At 36.5% G+C, this 14,574-nt stretch overlaps 1 protein-coding gene across 1 annotated transcript in view; it reads right to left on the reverse strand.

The window, feature by feature from the left end:
* The window catches only part of FREM2 (FRAS1 related extracellular matrix protein 2), a 143,208-nt gene that overhangs the window by 56,965 nt on the left and 71,669 nt on the right, over positions 1-14,574 (reverse strand). The window contains exons 3-4 of the mRNA XM_026078317.1: positions 7,209-7,355; positions 3,524-3,754 (exon numbers count right to left, since the gene is read on the reverse strand). Coding sequence (XP_025934102.1) covers positions 3,524-3,754; positions 7,209-7,355 — 378 coding nt within the window. The remainder of the gene's footprint in view (positions 1-3,523; positions 3,755-7,208; positions 7,356-14,574) is intronic.

Below are 14,574 nucleotides of genomic sequence, written 5' to 3' on the forward strand. Positions count from 1 at the left end.
CTGAACATGAGGAAAAACTTCTTTGCTGTGAGGGTGAGAGAGCACTGGAACAGGTTGCCCAGAGAGGTTGTGGAGTCTCCTTCTCTGGAGATATTCAAAACCCGCCTGGACGCGATCCTGTGCAATGTGCTCTAGGTGACCCTGCTTGAGCAGGGTGGTTGGACTTAGATGATCTCCAGAGGTCCCTTCCAACATCAACCATTCTGTGATTCTGTGAATGTATCAGTAATAGACCTAAATTTTAAGAAAAACTTGGAGGGTGAGAGAAATAGAGTTTCTTGGTCTTTTTAACTATCAGAAATAGAAAATAATATCAGATCATTAGGTCTGATCTCACGACTTCCTACAAAGTAGTCTTTTATGTGATTAATTTACTTATTTAGGGTTAATGGTGCAAGACAAAGTTTGGAAGATTGGTCCACAAGGTCTAGCCTATTATTATCTCCATGCTATTTCATTAGCTATTAATCACAGAAGTATCAATAGTGTACCTCACACACAGGCAATGGTAAGGTCATTCTTTAGTTACTACATTTTGATAACCATGGCAATCATTTGGCACTGAGGATGCTTATAAAGCCAGATTTAGCACTTGCTATCTTATTTTGAGTGAATGTGCTGGTACAACATTGAGGACAACAGGGGTGAGACTCAGCTCCTGACTTGGACATCTGACTTGAGTTGGCTAAGTGTTTACACTTCTGTTTTACTCAGTGTAGATCTAGCCAGTACAGTCAGCGGAGTCTGGAGAGCAATCTCCTCCTAAAACCTATCAGGCCCAAGAATATCAGATTCTATTTTTTAGGGAAAATGCATTTTTAAACTCTTTCATCATTCAATACTCATACAAGCAGATGACTATGTTTTATGCTGTCCCTGGGACTTGGGATCCATTTTGTTCTTGTTTCCTCAAAAAAATCAAGAAAAAARAACAGTTATATACAGAGGACCTTTATAGTTCCAGTAGTGTACCTGCAATCTAATTAAGGCTGCTTTAATACTATAATTTTGCATAATATCAAATCAAATGGTATTTGCTGACTGCACAAAGCAAATTATTTCATTATTTCAGAGTACTTTGCAAACAATTTTCTGAAAAATGTAATGTGATTTCTTTGAAAGGATGTTCCAGGTTTTATTTCTCCAACTGGAAAATACTACTAGCATGACTTAAGATCAAAGCCTGCCTTAAAAATGCTGTAATTCAGGTTTGATAAGATCTAGACACTTTCATTATTCCAGCAAGTCAAAAATTCGATATGAAAAAAAAAACAGAAAAAAGCAACCTTTCTGTTTTAAACTAAATGAGAAGGTAACATTAAAGAACTCATTTGTCCTTTTATTTTTCCCTTTACAATTAAGTTGATAAAATGAAAAACTTTATCTTTTGAATAAATGCAGGAATGTGATTTGTTCTGTGCTTCCTGTCTCTATTATAGTTATCCAATTAGGAATAAAATCACATTTTAAAAGTTTAACAGATCTTATGAATAACATAAAAGATCAGAGAAGAACAATCTGCACCACTGATTTAAAACTCAAGGCTGAATATTTTCTTCAGCTAGCGAATGAAAACACATCCTTATGAAATCTTTTTTTGGCATAAAACATTAGTTAATTTCCCATACACCAAAGGGCTGGTACACCTTCCCACATGAGCTATTTTGGTACTAAGACTACACTGTTCAAATCAATGAGTTTTAAAGTCAACTTCACTGGAAAGAGGATGAAACCCTTGATGGTTCCTATTCAGTTAGCATCTGAACTCATTAAATCTGGCTTTTTAAAAGATGATTAGGAAACCAAATCCTTCCTCTCAAAGGGCTACATATATTTTCCCCACAGATATTCTTTGATTATGCATTTGATTTTTCCTATGCAAATTTATTACTTTACTTATAAAACTATTGCAAATAGATTACTGCAAATTTTCTGGGACTATAAATATTTTATCTTGATTCATGAAATAGGAAAATTATTGTTGGCATTAGGAAGCCTCAGACTATCCTCATTTGTCCTATTTCATGGATCAAAGGTATTATATATAGATCTGATACATTTTCAACTCATTTCTGTCTCACACACACTGCGTTTCATGTTAAGCACTATTTGTCTCAGTGACTAAATATGGCTGTCAGATAACCTTTGATTTAACTTGTATTTGTACTAGACACTAAAAAAAATCTGACACAGTTTTCCTGCTCAGTCCTCTTCAAATGTTAATTAGGAAAGACTATATAAAACAAGTTGTTACAGTCTTCTATCTCTTGAAAGATTCCTTAATGACGTTTTTGTGTGATCGTGGCCCACAGGTTCAAGTGTCTGGCTGCAGCTGAAAAGCAAAGCCACCAGATTGCAACCAGAGCACATACCTTTTTTTAAATCAGTTCTTTCTTCACCTACATTTAACTGTCATTTTATATGTTCTTGACACCTCAGCTGTCAAATGTTGTCCTGAATGCAAACTATTTGGACATGCACACTTCCTGCCTTTTCTCTTCCTATACCGTGGCTAGGGCCAAAGTAACTTTTGCAGATCTCCAGGAGAAGAGCAGCCAGAAAATCTATGCTAATTTTGTACGTATCACTTATATTCAAGCCTGCGTATCAGGAGGTGGGAGAGGAGTCACCTAAGGCAGTATCTTTGCCCAGGTCATCACATGCAAAAAACATTTGGTGTAGTTGCTCTCCTCAGTTGTCAGTCAAAGGCAGCTTGTGGGAGACAGCAGGCATGCACTCAGTGAAATAATGTGGTGCAAAGACGTTGCGGTACTAGAAATATGGTAAGTGCTCATAATGTAACAAGTACTACGTAGCTGTAGAAACATCATGCCTTGATGTGGTCTAGCATCCCTAGCTTGGAGCTGTATTTGGGCTAATGAACTTTGCCTTTATAGAGATTTTCAGCTTGATATTAAGGCCTGATGCAACTAGTCTGCTTCAGGACCCAAAATGGTTTGGAGTCAACCAGTTTAGACTTGCCTGTACCACTCTCTCTCACATGAATTATTATGGCAGAGTAAATTAATTAGCTGCCAGTCACCTGTGCAAATACACTCTGTGTTTGCAAACACGTTGGTGTCTTCTGAATTGTTGATCCTCCTGAGGTTAGGACATTACATAGGGTAGAATCTAGACCAGTAAACATGCCTCAAATCTGTAATGTTTCTTTCTATAATTATTAAATACTATTCTGCTTTCACACCCAACCTGCTAAAAACATAACATGAAACTAAATCTAACATGAAATTTAGCACTTTATATTTAAAAGAGATGTGAAAATATAACTAAGCTTTGAGCAGTCTGCATTAGTTGAAAATACACGTGGAGTAAATGCATTTCTGAGTTAATCAGAATGGCTTGTAATCAGCTAAACTTGATTACTCAGATACTGAGTGGAGTATTAAAATCCAGGACCGTTTTGGAGCTGGAAACAGCAGTTTTACTGTTGATTCTTTAATTCCTCCAGTTTATCTTTTGGTATATGCACACATTAGCAATACAGTTCTGGTAAGGTTCTTACCATCTCCTGGGTCAATAATCTCCACTGTAGCCACATCAGGAAATTCAAGGACTGCCATGACAGGCTCAGAAAGAACAATTTGAAAGGACTCCGAGTGTTCATGTTCACCATCGCTTAAAATCCGTACTCTCCACGTAGCTAAGGTTTGGCCAGGATTAAACTGCACCTGCTTCTGGGCTTTTCCTCTGAAGTCTTTATCTTTCTTGGCAGTGCCATCTTTGGTACTAATACCTGCCAAAACCAGAAATTCAGATCATTAAAAGCATCAGTTGTATTCTTCTCTCATTATTTCAGCGTTAAAAAAAAAAAAGATTTAGAAAAATATACTTTTCCCAACTTAAGTCTGCTCAAGCTAACTCTGTTTCTCTTGATCAATTTATATTGGTGTCACAAATAAAGGTGAAGCAGATCAACTAACTTAATTAAAGGCAAAAGCAAAACTAACTACCAGAAAAGCTCTAAATTCTCTAAGCCGACTGGCAAGCTTACATTTCTAAAATAGCTTTTCATTGATGTTTCTCTCCCTATTCAAGGCTGTCTGAAAGGCCTTTGTGCAAATTAGACAGTCCTTTAGAACTGTCTCCAGCTCATGCATCTGGCTTCTGTTCCAACTGCACAGCACCATCCAAATCTTAAAGGTTCTCAAAAGAATTCAAAAACCTATCTCACCTCTTATCTGTTTCTTCCAACTGTATCATTTAATATACTAAAACTTACCACCTCTCCCTACAAACTTTGCCTTTCTCACTTCCTGCTTGCTTCTCCTCCTTCATCATAGCTACTATTTTATATAACCTCTGTATTCCTTCAGCCCCTTCAGCCCTGCATATGGATCAGAAAGCCTAGTAAGTGTCTTAATCAGTATCTTCTATGTTCTTTTCAACTCTGTAATTCCATTTTGCAGAACTAAGGTAAGTCAACCAAAGGCAAATTACTCAGATTTGTTATTCTTGCTTGTCAGTTCTCTTTTTGGAGCTGGAGTCAGCTGAATTCAGAAAAATTTTGAAAACATTGTTATTTGAAAGTCAGAAGTCAAATCAGTATTTGTTAACCAGTATCAGAAATGAATTTAAACTACACATCCTTAACTTTATGTTTTGCTTATCTCTATCATTCTTTTACTTTCTTTAAAAGAAATATATTATCAAAGTTAATTTACTGTTCAAAACAGAGCCTTTTAAGTTAGATTCATTTAATTAATGCCTAATTCCTGTAAATTCCCTAGCTAGATAGGTGGCCTAAGTACATCTCAGTACTTGAAACTCAAATTCTAATTCAGAAAGAGACTTAAACATAACTCCTATTTCTAAGGAAGAGCCTGTCCTTCATGCCAGGTAAATGCTTACMTAATTGCATAATATCAGCCTCAAATTGAGTGCCTTTTCTAAGCAGTGTAAGCCCACCAGGAGTTTTGACTTGAAATTGTACGAGAATAATGTTTTCGGGTCCAAATGCATCAGCAGTGTGGATGCAGAAGGAACAGAATGGGAACAGATCCAGAAGCTACAGATAGGTGTAAGGTAGCAGAACGTGATAACACAATCTTTTTTCACCTTTTCACTCCCCAGACACTGCAAGCAGCTTTCAACACCTCTTGTATCAGCATCAATTGACTGCCAACATTGACTGAAGAAAATGAGCTTACTGCTCATGCACATGCTGGTCACTGTTTAATCAGACCAGCTCACAACAGCCTTCCTGGAAAATGAGGTATGACAATTGCTGTCAAGTTGCTACACACGTATTTTCTCATTATAGAGAAAAAAATCCAGACAGGAACTGCATTTTGTGAAACAAATACAATATTAGTACCAGACCTAGGCACCTGCTCATAAAATAATCCCAAATTGTACAGGCAATTAGCTAGCACTGCTTTTCATTAAAACTTTTCACTTTATTCATAAAACTAGTTAAGAGTTATACTGGTCTTTTAATAAATCTGTGTGCTACGGCTGTAAATGCTGTTTATGGATAACACACTTACAGGTTTGTATACACAGACATACATACAGCTGTACAAAGGGATGTTCAGTCCTTTCAAAATACTTCTTCTTGGCAAGAAGTAGACAACATCTCAGACTTCTTATGTCAGTTTGTGGGAAAACAGTGGCCTAGTCACCTAATTACAGGAGACTCTTTGGCTGCGAATCTAATGAGATTTTTGAAGGTGCAATGGTACTTTGGAAATTATGAGTATATATACATTTGTTTATTYAAAAACAGTTTTTAAAATCTGGCCCTTTTTCATTTCAGTATTTTTAATATTGTGCTTTGTTAAAAAAGTGGCAATATATTGTAGTGTCAAATGCATTCCTTTAACAGGAATTCTATTTCAGCAAGAATTGCAGAATTCGGCTGTTAAAAAAAAAAGAGAACACTCCATGCTGGGAAATCTGTTCATCCATTTAAGTTCTGAGATATTTCTTATAGGTTTCTTCATAAACTATTCCTTAGTTGTAAATAATTTTATTTACATATTTACTGATTAATAACCCTTAATAAATGTATTTTTCTTGTTCTGGTGCTCCAGTTTGGACATCATCATCCCCAGAAATTTTATATTTTTTAGAACTCTGTTAAATCTTAAACTCTCAATTATTTGTTTAAAAATACTTTGATACTGTTCAAAAGCATAAAGAACCTCAGTGTCCAAGCATGCTATTAGTAATTTCAGCTCCAAAAGAATGTCTTCTGTAGACTGCGCTTGCTGTCCTCAGCTGCTGCTGTTTTCTACTGGCTGAAGGCAAGCCAGCTGGAGGAACTTTCCCTTAGATCTTCACATTTGGCAATCACATCTTTGTTCTCATATGATMTGCTAAGAATTTGACATACATGCAACACAGCAAACATCTCAAAATATGACACCATCTAGCAGAAGTATAGCAAGAATACATTTCACTCTTCTGTTTTAATGACGTTCTGAGTAATAGAACTTATATATAACTTATATATTTAGAACTTATATATATGCTCCAAGTTGGCTCAAAAAACATACATTCCATTACCTGAAGTCATAAATTTGTTCTGCTAGTAAACAAATAGTTTGTCATAAACAAAAACTGAAGTATTTTCCATGATTGAAAACCCTGATATTTCTAAACACTTTCAAAATGTACTTATTTATAAAAGAACAATTTGTTGCACTATTCTTATTTTAACATTATAAATTTTATGCATTCATTTTTATAATTTTTATATTTATATTCAATTAAATATTATTTAAATGATTTAAATATTTTTAAATATTCAAGGTAAATAATGAAGTTATTTTAGGAGAAATAGCATTCTGGGGAACTAATTAGAATGACATGCATTGTGGTGAGCTTCAACACCATGTCGATTAACCAGTTTTGTTTATAAGATCCTTTTCTCCTAATATTGAAGCCAACAGAAATTTTAATGATTCAAATCCAAGGAAGAAGGACTGGGTCTTGGGCTGCTAAATCAAAAATGAATTGCAGAAGACCATAAAAAAATACATGTGTGAAAATTTCATTATATAATTCAAGAAATCATATAATTAGCTCAATAAAAGATGAGTGCTTTAATAAGTAAACATACTACTTTGTATCTAGCTTGCTCAGTATCATACACCAGTAAAAGGATATAGCTGCATTAATACATTTGGAGAATTAGCTTGCCAGCCACTTATAGAAGCGACTGATAGGACTAGAATTGAACTTACTTATAAAAGAAGTTTCTCCCAGGTAACCTCTCCGTTTAAGAACAACATCAAGATATTTGGAGTCTTCGTTTACTAAATAATACTCCTTTTCTAAGGAGATCCATGCCCAGTTTAGGCGAAAATGTTGATTCTTCAGCTTATTGCCCCCTGCAAAACAAAATGATAAAGGCATTTATTTATTTTTCCTTTTTGTTAAATACTATTTTTTCTTTTGAGATTAACATAACCTGTAACCCAGATGAGATATATATCCTAGCTGGCCATTAAAATCCAAGCATGGCAAAGGTTTGAAACTAAGAAATAACAAGAACTCAATGTACTCATGATGTATTTGGTACATACAGGAATACATTTTATCTCAGATCTTTATCTCAATCACATTCAGTCCAAAGTATGTTAGTTTTCTATGAATTCACGCAAATATATTTGGGATCCCTTTTCTAAAAATTATAAAAATTGCAGCTGATCCAAGGTTCTGCAGAACTGTATTTGTATTTTCAAAAGACCCATTACACAAGGCAACATGTGGAACTTCCTAGATATGATTGGACTGCCTGAAGCACAGGAAGGCCCTTATTATCCCAAAAGATTGGAGATGATATCTACCATCCTTTGGACTGTAAGAGCAAATTTCAGTGGGATTTTATTTCAAAACTGCAAACAGAATTAATTCCTGCCACATATGAAATTAACCCATTTACCCATATAGCCTGCCTCTAAAACTGAGTATTTTGTTCACTAAACCAGTCAATTTCTGGTCTTATTAGTTTATAAATTATACGTCAGCTCCGTATGATACAACATATTTATGACATAGCTTTCATATCTTACTAGGAAATGGTTTCAAGAAGGTTAAGTTTCCCTGATACATGCCACAGTTTACAGCTAAGGTGTTGCCCTCCTAAGCTTACATGCTTGTAACTGTTGGGTTAATCACACAAGTGTGATCGTCTATGTCATTAAAGAGATCTGGAGAGACACAAATGCTTATTGGCATTCTCTTTGTAATGACCTATCTTCATGGTATCATGAGTGCCCCAAACTAATTGAGATGCTGAGATGTGTTTTGCAAGTTAAATTTTCAAATAGATCAAAACGAGTCCTCAAGGTGGTTTTTTTTTGGGGGGAGGGCAGGGGGCATACCTGTAGCACCACAATCCTGGAAAGAAAGGTAACTCCAGGGATCCTTTCCTAGATCTCTAATTTAGCCATTGCACAACAGCTTTCCTGCAGGCTCAGTGAAAATGGACAGTTGTTGTGCACTCAAACACTGAGAATTGAAAACTCAGTAAAGCAGTACGGTCTGCTGGGCAAACTGAATGGTTAACATGTATGACAGGCTGTGGGTGATAGTTCTTGATGCTGATGGCATTGCCATCAAGCGGAAGATCAAATTTCCTCTCCAAATGATGGAAAGAACCTTCACAGTCCTTCTCCCCAAACAAAAATGCCCATATATTCATCAGCAGAGGCAGGCAGGCTCATTTTTGAAGCCCAAGCAAGGCATGAATATGGGAAGTATGATCCAAAGTTTTGGAGGGGATGATTTGGAAGCCATTTAACTCCAACTGCAAAACACTGAGTACCAGCCTGCAAACTGAGCATGTCTCAGCCTAATCTTTTGCCCCCAGAAGAAATGAAGCKGCTGTGTTTACATTTAACATGATTTCTACAACTGTAAAACAGCAGTAAGTGCTTATTAAAATGGCAGAATATATAGGTTTTATCTTAGTCTACAAAAAATATTACAGAAATAACAAATGTAAACAGATGGCACTTTAAGACCCAGCTAAAAAAGCCACTTTTTTCCCAGTTTGTAAGATAAGAGCTGAAAAGAGGTAGCACCCATTTCACTGGCTATAAACCAAGTATTTGTACCGAATATAGCAAATTAATTAGCACATTTCTGATAAAATATAGCACAACTTTACTTTTTCATGTACACTTTACCACCATCTGCTTACTAGTTTTCCACTGTAAAAAGGCCCTTCTTGTCAGTGTAGGAATTCTGGATGCCACAGATAATAACAGAAGGACCAGTCAAGTTCTGTGTGTCATTCCATTGGGTGTGTTTGCCATTGCTCAGGAGAATGCTGCAATTTCCGTAGCAAGAATAAAATAAATTGTTCAGCTCACTGAAGACAGATGTTTTCTCAGCAACTGTCTTTCGTGAATGCTGGCTTGTGTGAAAGGATGTAGTCTGACTCCCTTCCCACAAGGTGCTGCTACAGAACAAGATTTGCTCAGATAAGTATTATCTGAAATGTGCAAATAAATCCCTTTAGAATTTAAGACTTTTGTACAAAAGCCAATGAATAAAATAACTGAACAGCASAGAAATGTATCTAAGTATTTCAGTTCACTCATGGCTTAACTACTGGATGAAGAGGCAAATGGAAGGCTGTTTTTCCCTTTCCAGTTTATTTGATTTTATTCCCTTGAACAAATCACAGGATCTCAGAATCATAGAATGGTTGAGGTTGGAAGGGACCTCTGGAGATCATCTAGTACAACCCCCCTGCTCAAGCAGGGTCACCTAGAGCACATTGCACAGGATCGCGTCCAGGCGGGTTTTGAATATCTCCAGAGAAGGAGACTCCACAACCTCTCTGGGCAACCTGTTCCAGTGCTCTCTCACCCTCACAGCAAAGAAGTTTTTCCTCATGTTCAGMTGGAACTGTCTGTGTTTCAGTTTGTGCCCGTTGCCTCGCGTCCTGTCGCTGGGCACCACTGAAAAGAGTCTGGTCCCATCCTCTCGACACCCTCCCTTCAGATACTTGTACACATTGATAAGATCTCCTCTCAGCCTTCTCTTCTCCAGGCTAAACAGGCCCAGCTCTCTCAGCCTTTCCTCATAAGAGAGATGCTCCAGTCCCCTAATCATCTTTGTAGCCCTTTGCTGGACTTGCTCCAGTAGTGCCACATCCCTCTTGTACTGGGGAGCCCAGAACTGGATGCAGTACTCCAGATGTGGCTTCACCAGGGCTGAAATAGGCAACTTTTTCATTTACTTCCACTCTGCTTCCAAGATAAGCCTCTCTATTTCTTTATGGAGCTGACTTGTCTACTAGAAAAGAAAAACCAAACAACCAAACTTGTATAATCTCTCCAACATAAAGGCAACGGTACTACATAAATGAAAGGAGGGAAATGGTTATCAGAGTGTTATGCCGCACTCCTTGCCCTGCTTCTTTCTCTTCTTTTGATCTCTATTGCTACAGAGAAAGGGGAGGCTTACAAATTCACATACCAAAAACTGTACTGAGCATTACAATAAAACCACTAACCAAGTGTTAGCTAAATCTGTACTTACCTTAGCTTGACCATATTCTATTGACTCAGTAAATACCAGTGTCTTTGCATTAGTTTCTTGGGACAAATGCAAGAGAAAAAATATTGTCCGTTTACCTAGTGAGAAAAGCTATGTGTACGTGTGCCACCTTTGAACACACTGGCCAGTTTAAACCTAATTTGACAGAGTGATAAAAGCTTCTAAGATATAAAAGTAAACAAAATTGCCTGACAATTAGAGGATAGAGAACCTCTACTTTTCTATTTCTACTGAGAAAAAAAATGTTGCTTCATGAGCTCATTTCATATTAGAAATGAGAATATCAATGACAGAGAGAGAAATTATAAATACCCTGACTAAAGAAAAAGCATCTACCAGAGTCTGCACTGTTCTAGACAGAAGAGATTCCAACCATAAGACAAAAAGCAAAAGGAAATCTGGCCTCACTCGTTCCACTGCACAAAGAACTAATGGTTTAAACGTGTTGTGGACACAGGCATACAACCTACAGCTCACTTACACACATCTCTTACGTTTCAGTTTTAGTGTCTCAAATAGTTCAAACCTAAATCTGATTTATATTTGCATTTAATTGCGTGCCTTGTCAGGCTCAAAATATTGGTATATGGCAAGATATAGTACCTCAGAATGGTGCCCAAGGGCTTTCTGAAAAGGAATGGATGACCATCATATCTTAATTGCTGTAATTGCCTGTGAGCATATATTTTCAAAGCAGATACCTTGTAATAGCAAAATACAGTATTAACAGCCCACCTATAGTTCAGGAATCATTGTACAGCATAACTACAACCATAGCAAGACATCTTAACACATCATGTACTTCCTCCCTCTTCCTCCAGCTCTTTCCAATTCCTGACACTTTGTTCATTTGTTGCCATAGACCTGCGGCTTTTCCTTTTTGGCTCAGAATATCTGAACCCACTGGATGCTCCATTCAGACAGGGTTACCAAAACTGGCACTACTCTGTCCTTTTCCTTGCTATGGATCTTCTCACTGTAGCAGGTACACGAAGCATCTGAAAAGGAAAATCCACTCCTGAACTTGAGCTCAGCCTGCAGTGAAAACAAAGATACAGAGACAAAGGACAGAAAGGAAATCTTCCATCTTTAGACACCTGTTTCATTTTTTCAACCTCTGATTAGCCTCCTTCTTCTGTGTCAAGTCAAGTTAGTTACTATGTACCAGGATAAAGTTACTTCAACAGTTTTATTAGAAGTAGAACCTGATGTGAAATGTAGAAACCTTTGACTCCAACATCATGATTCCCCATTTAGCCGTGAAGCTCCCTGTCTCCAACCTCAGCAATTCTCATGGTTTTTTGATCCCCACGCTATTTGGTAGTCATGWTTTGTGGTTTGTATAAATATGTAGAAAATAGATAACAAATAATCTTTATTCAATGCATTGGACAACACATTATACGCTACTTTCCCTGCTATGAAAGATCATCAGAAATATCATGTCTTGTTAAACTGCCTTAATTTCATCTAGAAAAACTATTTGCAGAAGTGAAATACATAAGCAAGACCAGCATGTAAAATCCTCCATTAAAATGCTTTGAATTGACTTCAGCCATGTGTAAGTTAACCTGATAATTTTATCCAATTAGAAACCCATTAGAATGCTTCATCTTTACAAGTCTTTCTCAAATGTACCGTAATGGAATCCAATCACTATAATAACTTAGTGAACTCTGCACCCTTCTGCACTCTGTCTGCCACTGTAACTCAATATATTTGCAGAACAACCAAACCCACCACCCCAAACTAGCCCCTAGTGATTAGGAACTAAAACAATGGTTTCTCTGACTTCTCATGAGAAAACACACACTTCCCAGCATCATGGATTTGGCTTGCCTGGAGTGTAATTGCTGGTATCCAATGAACTGCAGACAGTTTCCGTCTTTCAGTAGTTTCTGTAACCTTTTTTTGCTTCTGTTTCATGTCTTCCCCCAAGAAACAAGTTGGAATGGCTGCGTTTGCCAGTGCTCTCAGTAAATAAATGTTTGAAGTCATGTAGTAGAAAAAATATTTGAAGAATACTGTATAGTTGCTTTATCAGAAAAACGGATGGAGAACTGAGAAGAGAGACATGAATGGATAGGCTAGACAGTGCATATTAAATTTTGATCCCGGTAAAATTCAGCTAAGTGTAACTAAGGAGGTCTCCAAGCACAGTCTGGAAATTCATGCTGGGTTAATTTAAGGAATTCCCAATTCGAGTTTATGCCCTGTTCTTCTGATAGAGATTAACCAGTTTCTGATTAAGAGATTAACCAGGTTTTCATTAACAGAAACTGTGGAAGCAAACATGCAATAGCTCTTCAGTCACTGCATTTCATAGCTTTACAGCAATTTCAGTTTAAATCAACCTCAGTATAAATTAGTTTACCAAGAGGCAGGGTACCTTCATTCTATTGGCTGCACTGAGAGGCTGCGGGGTTTCAAAGAGGAGAAGAGCAAAACAGACAAATGAGTAGGGAAAACTCGTTATTGACCCTGGGCTGAATCACCAAAAATATATGCTGGAGCAATGTGTGTGGTTGAAAGCCTGTAGAGCTATTAAGCGGTCAGCTTTGTAGCTGATTTCAAGGCAATCCAAAAGATCACTAGTGGGTTTGGGTTTTTTTGCTGTAAATAAGCTCTGCAAGATGCTGAACAATTCTCTTCCTATTTCTACAGCTCCAATTCAGGATGGTGACTATGCAATAATTTCTTGGATTCAGAGGTACTATTGAAATGCTTATGCACACACTTATGTGCATTGCTGAATCAGTGTCCTTAATGAAATAAAAGACATCAAGCAACCCTGAAAGTTCTTAGCAAGACCGAACAAACTAGAACAGGACAAATATTATTCAAACGATTCCTCTTCTACCAATCCATCAAAAATCAAAGCTGTTCACAAAAAGACTGACTTTGATTAATCTCTTTACTGAAAGTACTGTTAGGGAAGAAATTTGAATTTCATTGTTTATTTATACAGTCTGTCTTGAGTTTTTTGGGTGTATATAGCTTTTCATATTAATATTGTAATAAATTTATTTTAAATGTAAAAAGTTAAAAAATTCAATTTAAATTTTTCAGAATGAATGCTTTAATTGACCTGTGCTCAATTATTCTGCAAAATTTTATAAACATTTTGACTTTTTGACCTAATTCAAGATAACAATATCTCAGAACTTTTTCACAGGATGAGAAAAATTCTTCTCTCTTCATTCAAATACTTAATAATTATTCAGTGTTTATAGGTGGGGAAGATGTATAGAATAGTATTCACAGAATCACCTTAGCCAATACCCTTTGCGGACAGTCACACTCTAGAATTTGATTCATCTCATTTCAAAGCAGACATTTAAAATATGTCAGATGCAGCCTAGATTTTCTTTTAAGAGGGCAAAGAGTTTAAGTGAAATTAAGGGTAAACTACAAGTAAACCACTGACAGCTCATTAGACACAAAAACTATATTTTTTAGACATTTCCCAGAAAATACAAATTGGCAAATTCAGAAAGGAACAGATACAATATTTGGTTTATGCACATACCAAAGAGAAAATATTACATCACTTTAAAACATTGCAATGTACACAATGAAGCCACACAGGTTACTGTGAAGACAATGACAAAAAGATTTGATCTAAATCTCATTGACACAACGGAAAGATCATCATACAGTTTCTATGCAAAGATTTCTTTGGAAATTGAAGGTACTGACTGCTACAAGTAGCAGTTCCACAGAAAGTAGATTTACTAATAATTACAAGTCTGTTCTCATTAAAAATCAGAACTCACAAGGCTTTCTTTCCAGACATACTTTGTCTCACTGAATGTCAAGAGGAGTGACATGGTCATAACAGAATGTGCTCAAAACAATTCATAATCAAACCCTAATCTCTCAGGATGCATTTGATATTGAAAAAAAAAATGTAAGGAGACATCTAAAAGTGATGAAAACAAGCATATTATGGGATCAGATATCACAAATAAACTACAAATAATGCACAGCATGAATATATTATATGAAAGCTTGAAGTTATGCTGTACTGAATGA

The sequence above is a fragment of the Apteryx rowi genome, unplaced genomic scaffold (genome assembly GCF_003343035.1).
Source record: "Apteryx rowi isolate R43461 unplaced genomic scaffold, aptRow1 scaffold_478, whole genome shotgun sequence".
Lineage (NCBI taxonomy): Eukaryota > Metazoa > Chordata > Aves > Apterygiformes > Apterygidae > Apteryx > Apteryx rowi.